We start from the raw sequence: 25198 nt of genomic DNA, 5'->3' as shown, positions 1-25198 counted from the left end.
TCCTTCTATTCATAAATGGCAGACAAGTAGCCATATATCTTACATTTGCCTCGACAAGGCACCTTAATTACCAGATCACCTTTTGCCCTATTGCCCTGTTGCCCCTTCACTCCAAAACAGATGGCTAAAACAGATGGCTCATGGTAACAGAGATCTTGGGTTCACCTTCTCACACACCATCAATGAAATAAGAATCTAACATAAGAATCTAACATTTCTTACTTTCTACATCCTTTGCATTATTACATTAAGCCAATATATTTCATACATAACATAGATAGATTTTTTATAAGAAAGGTCTTTGCCTGAGAAACTCAGTAAAGAGAAAAACCTCTTCATTTTACACCCCCCTTTCCCAGCTCGCTGCTTTTCCCATTAGCTCTTGCCCTTTAACCTTAGGAAAATGTGGCTCGAGTCTGATGGGAGGCACATGGTATTATTTTCTGTTAAACTATTTACCAACTCTTAATTAGTGTTTTTGCAGCTTGATTGTATTCTGTAATATGTAGGGGTCAATATAACCTTTGCTGCCTAGCCTGTAATTTCCTTTTACAACTTTGAGGTACTACTATAAATCGGGGGCCCCTGTTCAAGAGGATAAACAACTGCCAAAGTACTTAGCCAGCTGGTTTCTGCCTGGCATGAAACATACAAACATTTTGCAAATATATTTTTAAGCTCATTTTAAAATACAGGCCTTGATCAGATGCCTCACCATATCCTACATCTCCACGATCAGGAGACTTTACCCTTCAAGCCCAGCAATCAGTGGGTTTTCCATGCTGACAGAGTTATATCACTTGAAAGCTACTTTACACCAAGCCCAACAATCCTTTCCTTCTATCAAAATTATCCTGCTTCCACAACACGCTTCTCTATGTGTGAGGATGACATAATACAGTGGTACCTCTGGATACGAATGGGATCCGTTCCAGAGCCCCATTCGCATCCTGAGTAGAACGTAACATGTGACTTGTGTGTCTGCACGTGCGCGGGTCACGTTTCGCCACTTTCGTGCATGTATGTGTGGCGATCACACAGGGCCCCCCGGACGTTTGACGGTCTATTGACCCTGTGCCACCACTGCGATTGCTTTTTCCGCTGCCACCACCCCGTTTCTCATGGGGACACATGGAGTCCAGACAGTTTATTTTTAAATGCAGGAACAAGCTTATGGTTACAGTTGATTTTTCTTGGCAGTTTCTTAATCTTAGTTTCTTACTGACCTATATGTCTTAACAACTTCAAACTGATTATTCCCAACTATCTATCTGACTCCACCTAACAATTCCTCTCACTCTCTCACAATACAGCTCGAACAACCCACACCTAATCTTCCCTCTTCCTTCTTCAACTCCCAAACCTCAACTGACTTTCAAAACCTCCCACTCTAACTTTTACTCCACCCCTTGCATTCCCACTAGCCAATCACATCACACTCATTTAACCCTTTCCTTATGACCCCACCTAGGAGGCAAACGCCACAGAATGTGATGTCATTTTGAGCGTCTGTGCATGCGCAAGTGGCGAAATCCGGAAGTAATGTGTTCCGTTACTTCCAGGTTGCTGCGGAGCGTATCCTAAAAATGCTCAACCTGAAGCATATTTAACCCGAGGTATGACTGTAGGTCCTGCAAAATGAGGAACTTAGGAGCACAGGAAGCTGCCTTATACCAAATCAGACCATTGGTCCATCTAGCTCACTAATGTCTAAACACTGACTATCAGCAGCTGTCTGGGATTTCAGGCAGGAGTCTCTCCCAACCTTATCTGGAGACCCAGGGGCCTCCTTCCATGTGTCCTCTAGACTGATTCCTTTGTGGTGTGCAGGTGATGCTCCCTAGTGTAGACAGAATGTGGATCCCAGATTGTAAGGGTTACCAGCAGCATTGACTATTTGAATGGGTGATGGATATTTTGCCAAATGCAAAGGCAATGACTGGATGCAGGTTGTACCTTGCAAAACCTGCAACCTCCTTTGCAAGGAGGAAGCCTCAAGCATCATGGACAGTGTGCCTTTATCATTTTTTATTGGGACATAAGTCTTCCCTCTCTCCTTTCTCTTTTATAAATAGGATTTCCAAGTAATGCAGTGCAGAATCCTTACTTGCGTCAGGTGGATGGGATGCTTGCTTGCTGTAAACATTCCCTCAGTAGAAGCCATGGAAAGAATGAAATGGGAAAAGCTGGTTTGGCATTTCGGCTTGCTGAATTCAGGGATGAAAAACCGGAGGGGTCTAATCCAACAGACAGATTTGGGCAGAGGCTGAAAGTAGCCAGCAAGACCACTCTGCGGATCAAAGATTTGGAGACAGAGGACAGTGGAGCATGTAAAGTTTGTGTGAGATTTGTTACAAAAGTGTTTCAAGATCACACCTTCCTCCTTTATGTATACGGTAAGTAAAAATTTCACTGTTTGGGTCTACTAGTTGTGAAACATAAAACAGGATCTCTTTAGGGAAATTTATAAAACGATATCCAAGTATAACCAAACACGGTCAGGAAGGGGGGAAATCAGTTCAGCCCCCCCACCCGGAATAATGACTGAAATGGACATCCCAGAAGGTGCGCCACAAGCAAACTTCACCGATGCAGCACAAGAGACGTGTCAGAGGCGAGAAGATGTGGTCAGATAAACTTCAGAAATAGATGCAACCTTAACTAGTATTTGCTGGCCTGCTGTTTTGCACCTAGGCTCTCTGACATTTAAACTGCAGGAAGAGGGTTTGTTCTCACAGGTTGATATTTATAGCACAGCTACAACAACGGCTGATATCTTCTATATCTGAGACGTGGGAGGAGAAAGCCAAGGGTGGACTTATGGCCACAGGAAAGAGTCAGCGACCTCAACATCCATCTCTCAGGGCCCATCCATACCTTGGCTCAGTGTGGATTATGAACCCCTCATGCATCTTCTAATCCTCCCCCCCTTGTCCATGTGGCCTTCTCCTTCCGCATCTGATGTCCCAGACTTTCTCATCCCTAAATCTGCACACGTCCTATGCAATCAATGCAGCTCTCCTATTGAGATTTCTAAAGCATAGGGGATCTCTGGCTTAGGGAGAAGAAAGCACAGGGAAGCAGGAGTTGGAGGAGAAGGCTGCATGGATGAGGGTGGAATTATAAAATGCAGAAGGGGTTCACAATCCATATTAAGGAGAGGTGTGGATAAGATCCAAGTCTGTCTTCTTTTGCATTTTCTGCATAGGAACTCAGAAAGCTGCCTGTGCTAATGTCTCTATATTGACATTTTCTTAAGAAGCATACAAGGCAAACTGAGCCATTGGAAAGGTTTATTTTAACATTTATAAGAAAGAAGGGATCAGTAACAACTATGTTCTCACAACCTTTTTTTCCCTGGGACTGTAGTTTTAAGGAGATTATTGCTATGCTCTTCTTTGGACCTGAGAGGGGTGTCTATTCATCTGGGCAGCCCAGGACCTCAGTGCGCACTGCCCAGGCTTGCACCCTAGAGAGGTCACTTTGGTGCTGTTAACATAGTAATGTGACTTCACCCCCAGAGGGGCACTCCATTGTCTCTCAAGACAGCTGGACGCCAAGAACATCTCTTCTTGCTACAGTACTGTGAGGTAGGTCAGGTTGAATGACAGTGGGCTGCCCAATGCTCTGGCTGAGAAGCTATAGAAATCCTGATCTCTGTGGGCCTCTACTCCATCAGGCTCTCCACTGGGTCTTTTAGTTGTTGTTGTCATCACACAACTGGGAGTCAGAGAAATCATTTTTGATCCATTGCTGTTCACGCACAGATCCACCAGTAGATCCTAGTAGATCCCTTTTGCCCACTAGACCACCAGCTCTCCATTCAGATCTACCCCACAAAATCTCTCTGTTCCAGGGCTGAGGCAATGGAAGAAGGCCCAGTCAACCTTTGCTCCCAATAATGGAAGCTTGACCTTGTTTCAGTGATCTGTTTGGATCTGGCTGTAGATAGTTGGAGAATTTCTTTCAGGATTCTGATCTGAGGTGCCAGAGAGATGACTGACTTCCTGAAATGAAAATGAAAATGGAAAATGATGGGTATCTTTTGTGTGTTTACATGGAAGAGCTAGAAGGGAAGGAGACCCACTCTTCAGCCAGGGGAAATTAGCTGTGTGTGTGTAAAACAGGAGTGAGGATCAGGCAAAAGGTAGCAACTTCTTTTCTTTCCTTCCTTCATTCATAAGATTTTTACCTGCCCTTTATCATAAGCTCCCAGGGTGAGTAGATAAATCTGGCTATTGTGTTGCTTGTAGCTATCAATAGCCTTATCTTCCTTTTCCATGGAATTTGTCTAATCCTCTTTTAAAACCATCCATGATGGTGACCATATCACTGCCTTTTGCCATGGTGAGCTCCATTGGCACTGAAGAAGTCCTTTGTTTTGACTATCCTGAATCTCCTAAAATCCACCTTCATTTCCAACAAGGTCTATTGTTTTGAGGGCAGATTTATCCCAATCCACTTTCTCCAAACTATGTATAATTTTAAATGCTTCTTTCTCACCTTTTCTTCAAGCTAAAGAGCTCCCCAAGTGCTGAGTGTCTCTGTTTTAGTCCCCCACCATGCAAGACCATCTCGCTCTCACCTGGCTCTCACCTCCTTCTGAAGGGATCCATCTTTTGGGGAACTCTGCGTAGTGAAGCCCAGGACTGACATACCCCTCCTCTCCTCTCACAGAGGCCATGGCTGCAGGGGTGAGACATTAGACAAGTTTATTTGGTTGCACTGAAAAGGCCTGCCTTGCAGGAGAAACCAAAGGAAGGAAAAGGTGTTTGGGGCTATGCTGGCTGGCCAAAGATGGGCAAGGAAAGGAAGACATTCCCTACCTCTTTCAGATAGATCTGTCCTGCTTTTCTTCCATAGCCAGAACCCCAGACCTGCCACCATCACGAGGAGAGGCACAATGACAACGAACCAGAACGGAGGACCTGAGATGGATGATCCAGAGCTACCTGCAGGGAGCCACAATTGTCCATCAAGAGATAATTGACAGCAACTGCCTCAGTGCCCCATCCCAGGATAAACATGGTTTAAAAATACCTGCCTTTATGAGCTTCTTAAGGAAGTATTTGGGTTCTGCTCATCGTTATAAACCAATCCAGGCAGCACACACAGATTATGGGCTTAATTTTATTTCACTTCATTAATGTATATTGTTATGTACTGAGTTGAATAGGGTTCAGAATGCAGCAGTCTGATTGGTCCTAGAACAATAGGGTCCAGAATGCAACAGTCTGGTTGGTTCACAGGAGCCACCCAATCCAGCTCCAGGTGGAAGTGAATCCGCAACCTGATTGGCCTACAGGAGAATCCCGGAATTAGCCAATCGCGTGGGGCCCATTGTGTAAATAATGTATATAAAGCAGACATTCTGGGGGAGCTTCCATTCCTCCTCACCACTAAAGAGCATGAAATCCACTCTCGACTCTGAGTATATTTCATATATACTGCTTAATTGTTGGGAACCTCAAAGTGGTTTACAAAAGGGGAGGACTCAATGGGTGACTTTGGGTGCCTGCCGCTGCCCCTTAGCCTAATCTACTCCCCAGGCTTATGGGGGTTAAATAGTTAAATAAGGAAGGAGAGAACAATGGACGCCACCTGGAGCTCCTTGGAGAAAAAGGTGGGACATAAACGCAATTAACAAACAAGCAAACCATTGTTAAACTTATTTCATAATATATATACTGCTCGGTTGTGAAAACATCAGTGTCAGAGCCCTTGCTGTCTTAGATGCCTGCTAATACCTTTTTAAAATTTCTGCAGATGTGCCCAGCCACATATTTAGCTGCGTATACTTTGAGTAGTTTTTCCACTAATGCTTATTTTATCTGTGCATTATTAATAATTATTTTCTATTGTATGTACTCTGCTTAGAAATCTCTATTTTGTTTAAACTGGATAAATTACATGGAGACTTGCTCACTGTGGGTTTTGCAGACGTCGAGCAAGTTAAAGGAGTTGCTCCTCTGTTCGGCTGGATTGGTGACCAGGCAGGTGTAGGTGGACCCTGAAGAGTTGAGCTTCCAGAACAGGTGGAGATCCGTGCCGTTCTCTGTGAGGTGGTACCTGTCTGACCCATCGTCTAAGTCCCTGAGGGGGTCCCCTCTTTTCCAGGACACATCAAAACCCCTCTTTCCAGGCACCTGACACTGTAGGGTCACATTGCAACCATCTGGAGTCTTGGAGACATCTTTGTGGAGAATCTTTGGCTCTGGGATGGGCTCTGTTGAAAAACATATGAAAAAAGACACATCCTCTGTGCCCCTTTCCCCATGAATACCAGTAACTTTGTAGAACCAGCACTGCTGGGTCCCTTCCTATGGCCAATTCCACAAGAAACAGATGAGGATGGCAAAATAATTACTTACCATATACAGTGAGGCAGAGTTTATGATCTTTCAATGTTCCTGTACTGAATGTCACACGAACTCTATATATTCCACTGTCTTCCATCTCCAGATCTTTGATCCTCAGTGTGGATTCATTGGCAATTTCTATCCTCTGCCCAAACCTGTCATTTGGATCCGGCCGCTCCAGATTGTCATTCCTGAACTTAGCAATCTGCACGCTTATGCCGTTCCACTGAAAGTTCCACTCAATGGAGGCCAATCGTTTTGCTGATGAGACATTGGCAGGAAGCAAGACAGATCGTCCCAGGATGCCGCTCACCTGATGCAGGGTCTGATTCTGTGATGAGTTGCTTACAGCACCTTTTTTTAAGGAGTGGAGAGAAAGAATGGGAAAGGTGGCAAATCAATCAAATGTCTGCTGGATAGATGCCTACAGGGAGCCCAGAATCAAGCCCATAATCTTCTGTATTCTTAGTAAATCTTGGTGTTTACATAAGCTCTTTGCTAGATTCTGAAGTTCTGTAAACAACTATTCCCAACTCTACAGTTCCATGATTCTAAATCATTGTTGAATTGCTGAAGTAGTTTTAATTAGATTTTGAATAAAGGTGTAATTAATTGTTACTATTTTGCATGTTGTAGTGTTATTATCTCCCTTATTTTCTACATCATGCAAATCGTTATTCTGAATGATGCTTTTTATGGTGTAGAGGGCACTGTGGTTGAATTTTTGGAACCAAGCGGCGTTGGCCAAAAAAACTTTGGGAAGCACTTATCTGAATTAAAAACTTTGTCTTTTGAAGTTGATGCCATCAGTGAAATAGCTAGAACTCTTTCAACAGCACAGAAATGAACTAGAAGTCAGTGCAGTGAGTTAAAAATTGCAGGGCATTTATAGCAATGCTGTTATGTTTTTGAGCCAGTTGTACCTTCCAAAAGAGTCCTCCAGCTCAGCTCTATGTGATAGCTGAATCATTAGCCTCTCTACATCCAGAAAGATTTAGCTCCCATGTGATTTCCTAATATCGAGACTGAACCGTAGTCAGGACTTAGGACAAAGCATGCCAATTCTGCAATTATGAAAACAAAGCGAGCTACAAACAGGGAGAGTCAGTAAAGCGAATAAAACTCACAAATGACATCCTAGAGGACAGCTCTTAATTTCAGTGCTTGGGAGGAAAACAAATCTGATTAGATCCTGCTATTTACATGTGAGGAATTTGATCCCTGTGAACCATGGAAGTAGAAGTAAAACTTTAGTCACAATTTGCTAGCAAAGGAGGGTTCTTCCTCCACCTCTAATTGCCATGTTTCCACTCAAATATATTTCATGAAAAAACTAAAAAATACTGCTTTTATTGATGCAGCTGTTTATTTCATTTTTGCTGCTCAGAGTTCTACTTAATTGTGATTTTTATTTTATATGTTGTGGGGCTATTTGAGAACCTTTCAATTTTAAGAACCAGATTGCAAAATTTGCTAAGTAGAATTTTGGAAAAGGGACCCGTTTTGTCTAGTCAAATTCAAGAGGATTTTTCCAAAAAATATCACCAGCGGCCAGTTCCTCACCTTGTTTCCAGTTGCGAACTGGATTACAGTGGGGGGAATGTAATAAAGTTATGAGATGACAATGGAATGGTATAGGGACAAGAGAAGATTTGTTTTTCTCAGAGGTCATGGAAGGGTAGGAATGAAAGCTGGGTCTACCATTTTGGAAAAGTCAAAGTATTTCAATAATATTATGTTTTGTAATGCAAATTATATATTTTTATTGTCATTCATTCATTCATTCAACCCAGTAAGATATTTTTATTGTTATAGACTTGAAGCTTAGAAAGAAACCCAACCATAGTTCTGTTTTTGAAAATGAACTAAAAAGACAGATTAGTGAGATTCTTTTCAGCCACATTGAAGATGTTTCTGTCTAACAAGATTCTACGACTCTGTGTCATCTTTATTTCCCCGCAATTAGAGAGAAATGTTGGGAACTATCAGTCGTGCAGCTTTATATATTGCATAATTAAAGAAACACAAGCTTTACGATAGACTACTGACTCTACAGCTAAGCTCACCCCTGATTTCTAGCCCATTCAACTTACCTTTCCTCATCCTATTTGCTTTTGTTCTCCAGCAATAGATGTTTGATTCGCAAAAGGTCTCCACCTTCACAGCTCCATTGTCAAAGGTTTACAAGTGATCAAAGAAGAGAAGCTGAAGTCGTGGTTACTCCTTGCGGCTGTGGAGCTGATAAGTGTCTATCTCCTCTTTGCAAAGCATGAAAACGTACATTTCTGGTTTCCTCCTTCAACACCCACTCCCCACCAAAATTCTGATGTGTTAAGGCTTTAGCAAGCCTTGGTCAACTTACCAGAATAGGAGCAGATTAATGTGCAGCAGAGAAGAAGGGTCTGGAGACTTTTGCTAGCGCACAACACAGCCATCTCTGGCCTCGGGTGTGGAGAACTCTCCCACTGCACACAAACCCTTTGCTGCTCGCTTGTTTCTTTAGAGGAGGTGGTTGGGAGTCGTGTCCTATAGGGCTGACATAGAACTCGCCAAAGGGGTTTGTCCCTTTTGGGTCAGCCCTGCTGGGTTGGACCGAAGGCAAAGGCACCACCCCTTTTTCTTAATTGTTTCCCCTGGGATGTTTGTGATGACTGCTGCTCAACAAGCCAACCCTCCAAGTCCAGCTGAAACCAGAAAACTAAACCCAGGCTACCATGTGGCCCATGCTGGATCTGTACATTAAGAAATAATCAACTGAAGGTAAAAATAGAAACTAGGGGAGTGTTGAGAAAAGGAGGTCAGGGTGTGGAAGTGAACCCAGGATAAACTTCCTGCCTTCCCACAGGTATAGCAGTGGGAGAGGCATATGGAGACCTTTGAGGAATGGTCTCCTGAACCCAAGGTAGGGACAATGTCCCCCAGAAGCCTCCACAAACAGAAATTCACAGCTGATAACTTACTATTTTCACAGCACCACCATCACCGCAGTGCTTTGTACTTGTGTTAACACAAGTGTCTGTGGGTGCACAGATGTCCAAAAGCCACCCACCCTGAAATTAGGCTTCTAAGAAGTACTTTATTTCTATTCTATTGTAACAGAAAATGGTTGTGAATAGTGGGGGGTTGTGTGCTGAGACTAGTTTTGTGTAGTGTGAACGGGTTCCATGATTGAATTACATGGTTGTTATTTGGAGTAATATTTATGGATTTCAAAAATATTTAATTTCATAAAATTAATATACTGCTTAATTGCAAAAAACTCCAACAACCTCAAAGTGGGTTTACAAACAAGAGTAAAATAATAAATTTATCAATCATAGCAGCTTAAAAACAGCTGTTTGAAACATTCAGAAATAATTAAAATCAATGATAAAATATATCGCTGTTACATTGCAATTTGATGTATCTTGCTGTATCTTGATGTTTTCTATATGATTTTTTTCATGGTTCTTCGTTATACATGGTTTAATGATATTTATTTAACTGCATTGTTTGAATTGTGGAATGATGATGAGCATCACTTGGTTTTGAATGTGGGACTTCAATTGTATTGCTTGCATTGACTCCTTTGTCGTTGGGAACCGTAAACTGCTTAGAGTTTCTGTTGAAGTGTGAATCGGAATATAAATGAACCAAAATAAATAATCAGTTGCAGCATGTATGTATTCTGCCCACTGGAGAAAATCTATCTACAAGACCAAATTGATTGGTGATGCCTCTAGGGCAGATGAGGGGGGAGGAAAAAGGAGGAGGAAGACCACCAGTCTGATTCCAGAACTCACAGGAAAAGCAGTAAAGGGCTGCAGGACCACAGACAGCTCAGAGTGAGCACCTTTCTCCAACAAAAGAGGAGAGGAGACTGAGGCCTTCATGCCTCTGCTTCCTTGTGAGAACTTCAGTGCAGCCAACCCACTAGCCTGAAGATGGGAGCTCCTCCTTCACTCCATAGCCTACCTCCTGGGGCTCTCCTGGACTGATGATGTGTAGCTGGAGGCATCTGCTTTCTTCTGGTGCAGGAAAAGATGTCCATGAGGGTCTAAGCTCTGGCCCTACAGGCCCTCGTGGTCCAGGAGGTTCTTCTGGGCATCCTTGTCGCACCACTTCAGACACACTGGTCTCCTTATCTTCCAATGCCATCTCTCAGCCCTAACCGAAACCCAGTTCCCTGTCTGGTGCCCCCACAGCGTCTGATTCTGTGCCCAAATCATTGCTGGATACAGAGGTCACAGTGACAGCCAGGAAGTAACTCCAAGACTTCTTCATCTAGTAAAGCATCATCTGAGTCTATTTTATTATTTCTAGGAGTCTCAGGCTATGGACACAACAATCGGCTCCCTTGGTTACCTTTTGACGCATTTATCTGCACTTTCTGCCTCTTTGGAAACCATCAACCCAGTTTGTTTTCTGTTGCTGTTGCAACCAGCCCACAGCAGAAGGAAGTGGCAGAACGGCAGGGAGGAGAGATGCTCAGAATATGAGATTTTCCTTTCCACTCTTTCCACGAATACTCTCTCTCTCTCTCTCTCTCTCTCTCTCTCTCTCTCTCTCTCACACACACACACACACACACAGAGAGAGAGAGAGAGAGAGAGAGAGAGAGAGAGAGAGAGAGAGCGCTTTGTGGTTGCCTGATTCATTGTTTGTGTTATGAGTGTTTCTGTTTCTCTGTCTGTCCCATTGTTAAGGATTTGTGTTAAGCGGTTGTCTGATGTGCTCATTTGAACTGTATCTGTTAGGAACATGTGACTGCATGTGTGCAGTTTTGTGGTGGTTATAAATGAAATTGCTTAGTTTCATTTAATATATATATATATATATATATGCTTTCGTAGATTTTCACGGGTACAGGAATGCAGGTTTTGGTGTCCTCGGGTGTCTTCCCGTGTAAAAGTTGGGGTGTCTAGGCGACGTTTCGACGAGGTCTCACTCGTCATCTTCAGGCTGGTGCTTTCGGCTTCTTGTTACTGGAACAGAGCAGGATCTCAGTGTTTGAGTTCCTATAAATACTGTTGAGGAGGTGTGGTGTATAGCCTCCAATGTTCTGGGCAGAGAGGAGGTTCCCAGGCTAGTGCCAGACATCTGGAAATTAGCCCTCCCCACAAAATCTGACACCAGATCCAGAGGCACACAGAACGCCATCACCAATCAACCACACCAGACCCAAACCCAGACCCTCTCCACAGATAAATTACAGACACCATCCAGTAGCCAAACCAGGGTGGCACCTCCGGATGCTGCACCCCCCTGCAATCCCTACACAGATCTGGCTGGCACAGGCCACAAAACCACAGCTCGCCCCTATACACGAAGCCAAGCCAGAGCACAACCAAGTGCAGTACAGCCATCTTCTCAGAAAAACTCTTCACAAAGTTCAAGAGTTCAAGACACGAAGGCTTTAGCAACTAATCCACACCTAATGACCCACCTAAGTGGGATTCAGGAAATCACTCAAGAAATCACTCAAGATATCCCTCAAGTAATTAAGGAACAAAAGAAGAAAAGGCACACTAGCCTGGGAACCTCCTCTCTGCCCAGAACATTGGAGGCTATACACCACACCTCCTCAACAGTATTTATAGGAACTCAAACACTGAGATCCTGCTCTGTTCCAGTAACAAGAAGCCGAAAGCACCAGCCTGAAGATGACGAGTGAGACCTCGTCGAAACGTCGCCTAGACACCCCAACTTTTACACGGGAAGACACCCGAGGACACCAAAACATATATATATATATATATATATATATATATATAAAATTGGGAAAGATGGGGGGGCACAAGGAGAAGTGGACGACAGAGGACAAGATGGTTGGATAGTGTTCTCAAAGCTACCAGCATGAGTTTGACCAAACTGCGGGAGGCAGTGGAAGACAGGAGTGCCTGGCGTGCTCTGGTCCAGGGGGTCACGGAGTCGGACATGACTAAACGACTAAACAACAACAATATATAATTCCACAAAGCAGCTTAGACCATACAAAATAAAACCAACACCAGGTTCATGACACAAAATTACAAAAATGTTGCAGAATACAAAAAATAAAATAAAATCAAAATGCATTTCAACTAAAGCATAAACCAGTGTAAAAAGTAGGGTACATAAATAGATTGTAAAACATAACACAGATCACCAAAAGCGTATTAAGACATAAATGCCAATAAAATCCAAAACTGTTCAAGGCAGCGTGGAACAGCACAAAGTCAACAAAAGTGGTAGATGGTATAAAACAAAATAGCTTCTCCATGAAAGACCTGGAGAAAGTCATGCGTCTTGTACGTACGAAGCTATGCAGCAAAGCTATTTATCTTTTGAACTATCCTGAGACCTGCAGGTATAGGGTGGTGTACAAAATAAAATAATAAATAAATAAATAAATAAATAATAAATAGTAGGTAGGTAGGTAGGTAGGTAGGTAGGTAGGTGCTAAGGCACACTTTAGTGTGGAAGGAGTTCTGCAGTTCAGGGGCTGCCATATAGAAAGGGGCTCACCCAGACCACCACCCACTGAGCTTCTGACAGTGGTGGAACTGCCAAGTAGGAATACAGGAAGACATCCTTTTCCTTTCTGCCTCGTCTTTATCGCCTGCACCACTGTTTCCGTTCCACTGCCATTCATCTACTGTCTCACTGTTGCTTGCATAACATTCATAATTGCATTAAGTCATTACGTTTTCCCACTCCAATCCTTTCAATGCAGGAGGAACGCAATGCAAATGAGGAAAGAACCGTAATCAATTGCAAATCGTTTGTCCTGATTATATACACTGGATTGCTCTCCATTACAGACATGGGACAAAGAAGTGGAAGCCAACAATTTCTTTTTCTGTGTCTGTCTCCAGTGGAATTATTGGACATCCCTTCTGTCAAGAGGGCGCCCTCTGCTGACCTTAACACCTGGGAGGATCTGTAAGGAAGGAGACACTCTTTCAGAAATTTGGGGCCTCCGTCAGTTTCAACACTAACTGAATATAATGTATTGTGCCCAGAGACAAAGTTGTAATGATGATGATGATGATGATGATGATGATAATAATAATAATAATAATAATAATAATAATTTCCCCAGCCACTCTGGGTGGCTTCCAATCAAGCATTAAAAACAACACAGCATTAAATATTAAAAGCTTCCTTAAACAGGGCTGCCTTCAGATGACTTTTAAAAATAGGATAGCTGCTTATTTCCTTCACATCTGAAAGGAAGGCATTCCACAGGGCGGGCACCACTACCGAGAAGACCCTCTGTCTGGTTCACTGTAACCTCACTTCTTGCAATGAGGGAACCACCAGAAGGCCCTTGGAGCTGGACCTCAGTGTCCAGGCTGGACAATGGGGGTGGAGACGCTCCTTCAGGTCTACTGAACCAAGGCCGTTTAGGGCTTTAAAAGTCAACACCAGCACTTTGAATTGTGCTCGGAAATGTACTGGGAGCCAATGTAGGTCTTTCAAGACCGGTGTTATACGGTCCCGGCAGCCGCTCCCAGTCACAAGTCTAGCTGCCGCATTCTGGATTAATTGCAGTTTCCGGGTCACCTTCAAAGGTAGCCCCACATAGAGCGCATTGCAGTAGTCCAAGTGGGAGATAACTAGAGCATGCGCCACTCTGGCGAGACAGTCTGCGGGCAACCAGTTGCAACCAGTGCAGCCATTGTAAACCCCCTGTTACGAGAGCTCAAGTGCCTCAGTGTTCCTCCACAATCCTCTTAATAGACTGACTTGGTGTTACTTGCTCAGACAAACAAACATCATAGCAACAGCCTCTCCTTTGAATTCTCTCCCCCCCCCCTTCAATTCTTCATACAAAAAGCCTTCCTTTCTCTGTATGCCATGTGGTTCCGGTGTTCTGGGAAAGGGGTACTATTGTGGACAGGAAGCAGGAGAGCAGAGAAAGGTTTCAAAAACACTCTGCACATGCTCAGAGGCAATGTCCTTGTTCCTCCACTGTAGGAAAACAAAAACAAAAATCCTTTGTCATTTTGTGCATTATCAGGGCATGAACCTGTCTGTCATCCTCCTCTGTCTAGTTCTGTCTATCACTCAGTTGGGTTTCCTGTTGCTCCACAACAACATTCAAGTGACCTCAGTGAGCACTTCAGTTTCAAATATTCTGATTATTTCTACTTTTAGTTACGTAAGTGTTTTTTTATTTATTTACTTGATTTAGAAGGGAGCAACTGCCCCCTCCCCACGGCTATGCACATAGTTATTATTGTTGCATTTATTTTACTGCCACAACATTAAGAAATGCTTGTGGAAATTTCTGCCTCATGTGTGACCAAAAGCACTGAATGTGGGGGGTGTCATTTGCTGAACTGTCTCAGGCAACAGAGTACCTCATAACAGCCTAACAAGGAACTCAAAGTTTAAAGAGGGTTTGAGGGGTTTTTTAAAAAGGTTCTAGATTAAGGTTACCAGACATCCCCGTTTCCCGGGGACAGTCCCCGGATTTACAAATCAGTCTGCATACAAAATCCATTGAAGTTGAAAAGTGTCTCCGTATTCATTGGGAAAAAAAATCTGGTAACCTTAGTCTAGATGGATGGTTAATTAAGTAAATACTGTATTGCTTTGATAATAAGCCTTAAAATGAGATTTCTTAAATTATGGCTTCTCTAAGAGAGCCAATGTGGTATAGTGGTTTTAGTGGCAGACTAGGACTTGGGAAGGGACGTGGGTGGTGCTGTGGGTTAAACCACAGAGACTAGAACATGCCGATCAGAAAGTCGGGGGTTCAAATCCCTGCAGTAGGGTGAGCTCCCATTGCTCGGTCTCTGCTCCTGCCAACCTAGCAGTTCGAAAGCAAGTGCAAATAGATAAATAGGTACCATTCTGGCAGGAAGGTAAACGGCATTTCTGTGCGCTGCTCTGGTTTGCCAGAAGCGGCTTAGTCATGCTGGCCACATGACCCAGAAGCTGTACGCCGGCTCCCTCGGCCACTAAAGCGAGATGAGCACCACAACCCCAGAGTCGGTCACGACTGGACCTAATGGTCAGGGGTCCCCTTTACCTTTACCTTTTAGGACTTGGGAGGTCAGAGTTCAAATCCTCCCACTTGGCCATGAACCTCACTGACTGTGTCCTTGGGGGGCATTGTGGCGATCACACAGGGTCCCCGGACGTTTAACGGTCTATTGATCCCTGTGCCACCACTGTGCTCGCTTCCCCGCTGCCACCAACCCCTTACTCTCTGGTAAAACACTGAGTCCAGTCAGCTGTTAAAAGTGAACCAAAAAACCAAGTTTATTTTACAAACATTAACAAGTTATGGTTTCTCAGATGATATTCCCGCCAGTATCTTAACTTTAGTTTCTTTACTGGCCTAGACCTTGCTGATATCTTCTGACTGGTTATCTTAACTGTTTGAATGACTCCTCTTAACAAATTCTCTCCCTCTCACACCAGACTAGCCCAACCCGTAGACTTCTCTGTCTCTTCTCACTCCAGGTTGTCTTCTCAACAACTCTAACTCTCTAAAAAAACCTCTGTGCTTAAACCTTATACACAGTTAACTCTGCTCCCTGGTTTCCCATTAGTTAGTCATTTTACAATTAGTTAACCTTTTCCCTATGAACCTAGTATGATGTCACACACATAGGAGGGGGGTGTTATTGGGTTATTGTTCTTATTTTGATTTTATATTTCACAATCTTTTCTGTGAACCAGCCTGAGACCTCTGGTTATAGGGCGGTATATACATTCTATAATAATATATAATCCACTTCACAGGTTGAATGAGGAGAGGGAGAGCCACTTACTTCACCTTGATCTCTTTGGCAAAAACGTTGGGCTAGAAATACAATATATGCAATAAATAAAATGGGAGTGCAACCCTTATCAATGGGTTGATTTGGAGATAGGTGAGGTTGTGGCTTAATACTCTCCCCATTTTGTAACCTGCTTTTTATTTTATTTTTAAAAATGTGTTAATAATTTTATAAGCATTAAGTGGCCCCCAAAGAGATGAAATGCTCCCCTTGCTATATCAAGTCACCTTCCTTTCATTCAGTTCCACCCTCATCTCACCTGCTCATGCCCAACTTTGGGGACGTTCCTCATTGTCTGTTGTGATGCAGGAGAGTGCTGGTTCTCTGGAATTGTGGAGGCAATTTCTGCAGAGTGTAAAATGAAACACGTTGTTTGCTTATTAGGCAGATGTATATACTGTTCAACTTAAAATTACCCATGTAGTATATGACATTTTAAGAAACAATATATCATTCAGTATAAAAATTCAAATAAACAGCGACTATGATGACTGTGTGAAGAAATAAGAGTAACACATGAGTCAAAAGACTTCTATGACTTATATGAACAGGGAGGAAATTCATAGAATCATAGAATCATAGAGTTGGAAGGGACCACAAGGGCCATTGAGTCCAACCCCCTGCCAAGCAGGAAACACCATCAGAGCACTCCTGACATATGGTTGTCAAGCCTCTGCTTAAAGACCTCCAAAGAAGGAGACTCCACCACACTCCTTGGCAGCAAATTCCACTGTCAAACAGCTCTTACTGTCAGGAAGTTCTTCCTAATGTTTAGGTGGAATCTTCTTTCTTGTAGTTTGGATCCATTGCTCCGTGTCCGCTTCTCTGGAGCAGCAGAAAACAACCTTTCTCCCTCCTCCATGTGACATCCCTTCATATATTTGAACATGGCTATCATATCACCCCTTAACCTCCTCTTCTCCAGGCTAAACATGCCCAGCTCCCTTAGCCGTTCCTCATAAGGCATCGTTTCCAGGCCTTTGACCATTTTGGTTGCCCTCCTCTGGACATGTTCCAGTTTGTCAGTGTCCTTCTTGAACTGTGGTGCCCAGAACTGGACACAGTACTCCAGGTGAGGTCTGACCAGAGCAGAATACAGTGGCACTATTACTTCCCTTGATCTAGATGCTATACTCCTATTGATGCAGCCCAGAATTGCATTGGCAATTGCATTGGAATTCCCAGAATTGCATTGGCAATTGCATTGGAATTCCATAGTCACAGATTAACAGAGATGTTCCTACCTCTTTTTAAATATGTATTTCCTCTTCCATATTATTACAAAACATGCCAGAGTTAAAATGAAGCTGATGGGAAGGCAGATCATCCACCGGAGTCTCTGCTGATTACCTGTAAGAGTCCGTTGAGATATAGCACAATAGCAAAATGTAAGGTTAAGTTGGCAAAGATATACAAATTGAAATCCAACCTCTGTTGGAGATGTGTTGGAGAAACAGGAACAACAAAGATATGTGGTGGAGGGGTGAGGAAAATAAGAAATTTTGGATAGTAGTACACAAAGAACGGGAAGTGGGTGGCAGCAGTGGAGGGTCCATTCATATCTCTGAGGAGTGGGACTCCCAGCCACAAGAATTCGGAAATCTGAGAAGAGGATGTGTTTTTAGAATTAAGCGGTGCTCAGTGGTAGAGGGACGTGGGTGGCGTTGTGGGTTAAACCACAGAGCCTAGGACTTGCTGATCAGAAGGTCAGCAGTTCGAATCCCCACGACGAGGTGAGCTCCCGTTGCTCAGTCCCTGCTCCTGACAACCTAGCAGTTTGAAAGAACGTCAAGAGCAAGTATATAAATAGGTACCACTCCGGCAGGAAGGTAAACGGTGTTTTCGTGCACTGCTCTGGTTCGCCAGAAGTGGCTTAGTCCTGCTGGCCACATGACCCGGAAGCTGTATGCCGGCTCCCTCAGCCAATAAAGCGAAATGAGCACCGCAACCCCAGAGTCAGTCACGACTGGACCTAATGGTCAGGGGTCCCTTTACCTTTACCTTCCACAAAGAACTAAAGAAGATGTTGAAAATATCATTAACAAAGAAACCAGAGACATATCTCCTTGGATTGATAGATGATGAGATACCACAGGGGGAGAGAATTTTTCTATATGCAAGTACAGCTGCTTGAATAATGATTGCTGCTAGGTGGAAGTCACAAATTATACCCACAAAGGAGGAATGGATTTGTATACTAAATGAATATTTAATTTTGGCAAAATTAACTGCTATAATAAATCAGTCAAATCAAAATTTAAAAAGGAGTGGAAATGTTTTGATGAATATATGGCAAAATATTACTAAAAAAAAGCTATGCTAATATGCCTAGATTAAAATGTGAAGTACTGGATGGATGAAAAATTAGTAAGGGAATATATAGATGATTTGAGAAGGTTGTAGAATGCAAAGATTATTGTAATTGTATAATGTGGAGGAAATCGAGTGGGGGTGGAGGGAAGTGGGAGGAAGGAGAAAAGAATAATAGGATGGGTTGAGGAAATATAAATATAAATGTATGGGGGGATGGGGAAGAAATGGTGTTGGCTTTGGTACATTTGTATTCTAATGTAATATGTGAAAACCAATTAAAAAAAAGGAAAAGGGGGGAAATGCAAAATAAATAAATAGCAAACTGTGAGGTGGGTTAGTGACTGGCTCAAGGTCACACAATGAGCTTCATAGCCATGTAGGGATTTGAACTTAGGTCTCTCAGGTCCAACACTCTAACCACTACACCACACTGGCTCTATGCCAACACGTTCCATTTTTTATTGACTTAATTCGAGGTTTCCCTGGGCTACTGAGGCACAGAATTTTAATCTGGGTTTCATCCTCTGCCCTCTTCTGTGGATATCAGGAAGCAATGAGATTAAAGCGGGGGAGGGGTGTGACTCCAAAGAGGCATCAGGGGAGCGGAAGGCAACCTGTGGCCCTCCCAATGCTGTTGGACTCCAACTCCCATCATCCTCAGCAGCCAGCAGGTCAGGGATAATGGGACCTTGGGTGTCCAGTAATATCTGGGGGACTCCACTCAGACTGCCCCTGCATTAGAGGCTCAACAGGGTTGAATCCATAGGGTTGGATTGAGAGTGAGTCAGGCTTAGAAAATACATCTTAAAAACACTGTCACCCAATTTAGTCATGACTACCTAAAAGTCATTGGTCTCAGGGGTTTACTCTAAGGGTGACTAAAGTGCAGATTCAAACTTTATGATCGGGAGATCATCTTTAAATCTGGGATATGCATTCATCTCCATGGCAGGAATAGCACGTAAACCAGAGTCTTGAAGATACCCGTCATAGGAAGCTGCCCTGTACTGACTCAGACCATTGGGTCTATCTAGCTTAATATGGCCTACACTGACTAGTAGAGACTCTCCAGGTTTAGAGTAGGGGACAAGACAGAAGTACTGTTTTGGGGGGACAGGGGGCAGATGGGTGTGAGGGACTCCCTGGTCCTGAATGGGACAACTGTGCCCCTGAAGGACCAGGTGCACAGCCTGGGAGTCATTTTGGACTCACAGCTGTCCCTGGAGGCGCAGGTCAATTCTGTGTCCAGGGCAGCTCCATCTGGTACGCAGGATGAGACCCTACCTGCCCACAGACTGTCTGGCCAGAGTGGTGCATGCTCTGGTTATCTCCCACTTGGATTTCGAAGGGGCAGAGGAACCAGAGACCAAATTGCAAACATGCGCTGGATTATGGGGAAAGCTAGAGTTCCAGAAAGACATCTACTTCTGCTTCATTGACTATGCAAAAGCCTTTGACTATGTCGACCACAGCAAACTATGGCAAGTTCTTAAAGAAATGGGAGTGCCTGATCACCTCATCTGTCTCCTGAGAAATCTCTATGTGGGACAAGAAGCTACAGTTAGAACTGGATATGGAACAACTGATTGGTTCAAAATTGGGAAAGGAGTACGACAAGGCTGTATATTGTCTCCCTGCTTATTTAACTTATACGCAGAATTCATCATGCGAAAGGCTGAGCTGGATGAATCCGAAGCCGGAATTAAGATTGCCGGAAGAAATATCAACAACCTCAGATATGCAGATGACACAACCTTGATGGCAGCAAGTGAGGAGGAATTAAAGAACCTTTTATTGAGGGTGAAAGAGGAGAGCGCAAAATATGGTCTGAAGCTCAACATCAAAAAAACGAAGATCATGGCCACTGGTCCCATCACCTCCTGGCAAATAGAAGGGGAAGAAATGGAGGCAGTAAGAGATTTTAATTTCTTGGGCTTCATGATCACTGCAGATGGTGACAGCAGTCACGAAATTAAAAGACGCCTGCTTCTTGGGAGAAAGGCGATGGCAAACCTAGACAGCATCTTAAAAAGCAGAGACATCACCTTGCCAACAAAGGTCCATATAGTTAAAGCCATGGTTTGCCCAGTAGTGATGTATGGAAGTGAGAGCTGGACCATAAAGAAGGCTGATCGCCAAAGAATTGATTCTTTTGAATTATGGTGCTGGAGGAGACTCTTGAGAGTCCCATGGACTGCAAGAAGATCAAACGTATCCATTCTTAAGGAAATCGGCCCTGAGTGCTCACTGGAAGGACAGACCATGAAGCTGATGCTCCAAGACATTGGCCACCTCATGAGAAGAGAAGACTCCCTGGAAAAGACCCTGATGTTGGGAAAGATGGAGGGCACAAGGAGAAGGGGACGACAGAGGACGAGATGGTGGGACAGTGTTCTGGAAGCTACAAACATAAGTCTGACCAAACTGCGTGAGGCAGTGGGAGACAGGAGTGCCTGGAGTGCTCTGGTCCATGGGGTCACGAAGAGGCGGACACGACTAAACGACTAAACAACAACAACAACAAATTATTATTCCCAGCCCTGCCTGAAGTTGCCAAAGGGATTGGGCCTGAGACCTTCTTGCAAACAAAGAAGCAGGGGTTCGACCACTGTAAAGGTAAAGGGGACCCTGACCATTAGGTCCAGTCATGGCTGACTCTGGGGTTGCTGCGCTCATCTTGCTTTACTGGCCGAGGGAGCCGGTGTACAGCTTCCGGGTCATGTGGCCAGCAGGACTAAGCCACTTCTGGTGAACCCGAGCAGTGCAAGGAAATGCCGTTAAACCTTCCCGCCGGAGCGGTACCTATTTATCTACTTGCACTTTGAGGTGCTTTCGAACTGCTAAGGTTGGCAGGAGCAGGGACCGAGCAACGGGAGCTCACCCCGTCGTGAGGATTCGAACTGCTGACCTTCTGATCGGCAAGTCCTAGGCTCTGTGGTTTAACCCACAGTGCCACCCGCGTCCCTCTACCGCTGAGCACCGCTTAATTCTAAAAACACATCCTCTTCTCAGATTTCTGAATTCTTGTGGCTGGGGGTCCCACGCCTCAGAGACATGAATGGACCCTCCACTGCTGCCTTTTCCATGCCCCAATATATTCACAACCCGAAGCAGCGATATTGGGGTGATGGGGTAAAGGGGTGCAATGCATCGTTTGGAGGAAGGTGCCATAAATTACTGACCTTCATCATCAGTTGGGCAGATGCTGAGCAAGCTGAAGGAGACGTCCTTCTCTCCAATGGGATTTCTGACCAGGCAGGTGAAAGTGGAGTCACTGGCGTTGGGCCACCACAACAAATGGAGACTGGTGCCATTGTCAGAGATCTGGTACCAGTCCAAGCCATCTCCGAAGTCTCTGAGAGGTTCCCCTCTTTTCCAGGAGATGTCAAATTCCCCCTTTCCAGACACCTGACATTGCAGGGTTACATCGCATATGCCTGAGCTGTTGGAGACGTCTCTGGGGAGAATCTGAAGTTCTGGCACAGGCTCTATTTGAAGAGAAATGGGAAAGATGTGATGTTTGCACCTTATGCCTGTCAGAAACCAGCCAAACGGTGTCAATCCTATTCCATTATAATAAAATGCAAGAGTCATGTAGTCCAGCTGCTTGCAATGCAGGCATCACAGCTAAATAATCCCTAGAAGATGACCATCTAACCTCTGCTTAAATACCTCCAAGGAAGAGTCCACCAGCTTCTGAGGCAGTCTATTCCACCGCCAAGCAGCTCTTACAGCCAGAAAGTTCTTCCTAAGATTTAGTAGAAATCTCCTTTCTTATTCATTTTAATTCATTCATTCATCTTGAGCAGCAAAGAACAAGCTTGTTCCAGATTCTATGTGAAAGCCCTTCAAATATTTGAAGATAGCTGTCATATCACCTCTCAGCCAGCCAGGATTTTTATGGGGGGGGGCTTTTGTTAGGGGGGCAGAACCAACATGATAGATCAGTTAATTAAGTATTTCTATTGTTTTACTTTATATGTGGGGCAGCTGCCCCCTTGCCCCCACCACCTTGGGTACACCCATGACTCTCAGCCTCTTCTTCTTCTTCTTCTTCTTCTTCTTCTTCTTCTTCTTCTTCTTCTTCTTCTTCTTCTTCTTCTTCTCACGCCCATCTGGTTGGGTTTCCCCAGCCACTCTGGGCAGCTTCCAACAAAATATTAAAATACAATAGTCCGTCAAATATTAAAAGCTTCCCTAAACTGGGGGATGTGAAACACAAGAGCAGTCAAGTACAACATTCCTAGAGTGTACATGTTTAGACACGGGGAGGGATTATTTGTCCAGCCAGCAGGTAAACTTCCTGTTTCCCTCTGGGCTGGGACAGACTTCCTCCACATGTGACTAGAGGGGGGTGTTGCCTCACCTGTGCAGGTAATGACAAAAGCACAGGGCAGGGCAGCCATCTCTCTCTCTTTCACCACATGCATCGAAGACACAACATCTACTGAGCGAAAGATGCCCTCTTGGCTTCCAGCCAAGAGAGGACAAAGGGACTGTCTTTTTATAAGATAGATTCCAAGTGAATGTTACTTCATTAAGCTGACGTCTGCCTTCTGGGATCTGATTGTGAACAGAATGTGAGTAAACTCTTTTTATACTTTTGTAAAAGACTGTGTTGTCTTTTCTATTTTAAGAGGGAATAAGGGGAAATTACCAGAGTGATTATTATAGTGGCTTAAGCGAGCCTGAGCAAACACTACCATTGCAAACTTAAAATAAAGGGGAATGTTTTATACTCTGCTGATATTGGAAACTTGTTAACACAAGTTGGATAAGGATATAATCAGACAATTTATCCTCTCCTGCATCCCCGAACATTCCCACACAAACAGGGCTGCATTCTAAAAGTCAGATAGCTGTTTATTTCCTTGACATCTGATGGGAGGGCACTCAACAGGGCAGGCCCCACTACTGAGAAGGCCCTCTGCCTGGTTCCCTGTAACTTGGCTTCTCACAGCGAGGGAACCACCAGAAGGCCCTCGGCGCTGGACCTCAGTGTCCAGGCAGAACGATGGGGGTGGAGACGCTTCTTCAGGCTAAAGACACCCACCTCCCTCGACTTTCCCCTTTATCGTCTGTGTAGCCCTCCTCTGCATTCAGGACAGGGAAAGTAGTTACTTACCATAGACCGTGAGGCTGAAACTCTGTTCTTGAAACCGTGATTTCGTAAACCAGATACGAGCATTGTAGATCCCACTGTCATCCAACTCCAGGTCTTTGACCTTCAGTGTTGTCTCGTCCACCATGTCTAGCCGCTGTCCAAACCGGTCAGTGGGACTTGGGTGCTCCAGTTTCCCATGACTGAATTCCCCCAGCCAAAAGCCCAGGCCACCGCTTTGCGGGTAAAAGTCCCATTCCATTTTCTCCACTGTTACTGCTGAGGATACATTTACAGCAAACAAGACTGATTCTCCCATGATTCCGTTCACCTGATATATTGGATTCTCCATTCCATGACTTAAATTTCCTATTTGGGGTGGGTGAGAAAGGGGAAAAATAGGTGAGGAAATACTGAAATAGCTTTGAGCCAATTTGGAAGATAAAAAAGACCGGGGACACCACAGGTTCAGGAAACAACAAAGAAAAGCAAAAATAACTTAATTACAAAAGCAAAAACTCCTCCTACATTAAATGACATTACATCTATAAGTATGACCCATTCACCAGGGTACTGAGAGAGGTACGCACTGCTCTTTATATACTATATATATGTTGTTGTTTGGTCGTTTAGTCATGTCCGACTCTTCTTGACCCCATGCTCCAGAGCACGATATATATACTTTATATCCAACTGCTGACATAGCTTAATTAACAGAACAGCACCTGCTATACTGCTTCACAGCTGTAAAACTAGGTCAGGATATTTGCTCTGGCCTTTAAAAAGATACACATATTGTGAAACAATAATGAACCTTAATATTTAAAGAGACCATTCAACAGTTTCTTGGCTTGCTGTGCATCTCATGGTGGTCTTGGGCAGAGGCCAGGACATCTAAGCAGCATTTTGAACTTCTGGGCAGAGAAATGAAGTGGGAAATGGCACCAACCTCCCCTTGGCCAATTATTTCCCCTTCACAAAAGCCTGCATTCTCCACCCGGCATTTGCAAAGAGTTCCCTCCCTCTCCCAAGGACTTACCAAATGAAGTACAGATCCATGGAGTGAAGAGAAGGATGACCAGGAGGCTTCTGGTCAGGACTTCCACAATCATTTTGGCTAGGAGCGAAAAGAGCTTTGTTTTCAGCCCAATGCCTTTCGTACAAGGGGTCGCCCACACTTCCTCTTGTCCTGCGCCTAGAAAGTCCGGGTCTCAGCGGTTTCCCACCTGCGCGCTCCTTTCCCAGGTAATTCCCACTCTATAGCTCTAAATCAGAACAAACTGCGACCCCCAGGAACCCCGATTGTTGCTTGCCCCGACTGAGTGCGCAGTCTTTCTTCTCCTCTAGAAGATGAGAGCCTGGTAAGGTCCAAAAGAGTCTTCTGATGCTACTTCATGCCATAAGAGTTTGTGCCATTTGCATGCCCGGAGTTATCAGTGGCACCATTTCAGCCTGAGCCAGGCTTTTAAAACCGCGACGCCACATCACAACTTGAGTCAGACGTTTATTCATTTTTCACAGCACAGGGGATTTTTTAAAAATTCCCGCGTGCGTGGGCCCCACACCGCCGCTGACCACTCACTACCCAGTCCTCAGCGCGAGAAGATGCTCTCTGCCGCCGTCTCCTGCTCCTCCTCCGCTGCGCCCAAGACATATTAAAAGCGAGG

The 25198-nt window shown here is 44.3% G+C and overlaps 3 protein-coding genes and 1 long non-coding RNA gene across 6 annotated transcripts in view; 1 reads left to right on the top strand and 3 right to left on the bottom strand.

Moving 5' to 3' along the window:
• The window catches only part of LOC310666006 (uncharacterized protein), a 127394-nt gene extending 102330 nt beyond the window's left edge, over positions 1-25064 (bottom strand). The window contains exons 1-2 of the mRNA XM_083416417.1: positions 24571-25064; positions 23556-23900 (exon numbers count right to left, since the gene is read on the bottom strand). Coding sequence (XP_083272543.1) covers positions 23556-23900; positions 24571-24643 — 418 coding nt within the window. The 5' untranslated portion in view covers positions 24644-25064. The remainder of the gene's footprint in view (positions 1-23555; positions 23901-24570) is intronic.
• Positions 1-25198, bottom strand: part of LOC310666072 (uncharacterized protein) — a 1539811-nt gene that overhangs the window by 302275 nt on the left and 1212338 nt on the right. The gene's annotated exons all lie outside the window — the stretch shown is intronic.
• On the top strand, positions 1223-3497 carry LOC310666272. The gene is made up of 3 exons (XR_014505833.1): positions 1223-1616; positions 2076-2396; positions 3370-3497. It is a non-coding gene; the product is annotated as an uncharacterized lncRNA (long non-coding RNA).
• Positions 3277-10655, bottom strand: LOC310666126 (SLAM family member 6-like). Of its 2 annotated transcripts, none has more exons than XM_083416754.1 (6): positions 8722-10655; positions 6372-6713; positions 5927-6226; positions 4827-4952; positions 4586-4686; positions 3277-4007 (listed from the first exon to the last, which is right to left on the bottom strand). In XM_083416754.1, the coding sequence occupies exons 1-6, from the start codon at positions 8792-8794 to the stop codon at positions 3921-3923; spliced, it is 1029 nt and encodes a 342-aa protein (XP_083272880.1). In that variant the 5' UTR covers positions 8795-10655; the 3' UTR covers positions 3277-3920. The 2 variants fall into 2 exon arrangements, with proteins under 2 accessions (XP_083272880.1, XP_083272881.1); XM_083416755.1 differs by having other exon boundaries at positions 3911-4007; positions 4504-4686.

Source organism: Podarcis tiliguerta (genome assembly GCF_965153285.1).
Source record: "Podarcis tiliguerta genome assembly, chromosome: 16".
Lineage (NCBI taxonomy): Eukaryota > Metazoa > Chordata > Lepidosauria > Squamata > Lacertidae > Podarcis > Podarcis tiliguerta.
Note: the sequence above shows the minus strand (reverse complement) of the source record. Positions and strands in the feature narration are given on the sequence as shown.

Bases quoted from the DNA above. Each gene is read 5' to 3' on its own strand.
- LOC310666126 (XM_083416754.1), bottom strand. From the start codon at position 8,794: ATGGCTGTGTTGTGCGCTAGCAAAAGTCTCCAGACCCTTCTTCTCTGC. The intron at 6,227-6,371 runs GTAAGTAATTAT...GTTTTTCAACAG, and splicing joins ACTCTGCCTCACTGTATATG to AGCCCATCCCAGAGCCAAAG. The intron at 4,008-4,585 runs GTGAGAGCGAGA...TTTTCATTTCAG, and splicing joins CAGAAGGAGGTGAGAGCCAG to GAAGTCAGTCATCTCTCTGG.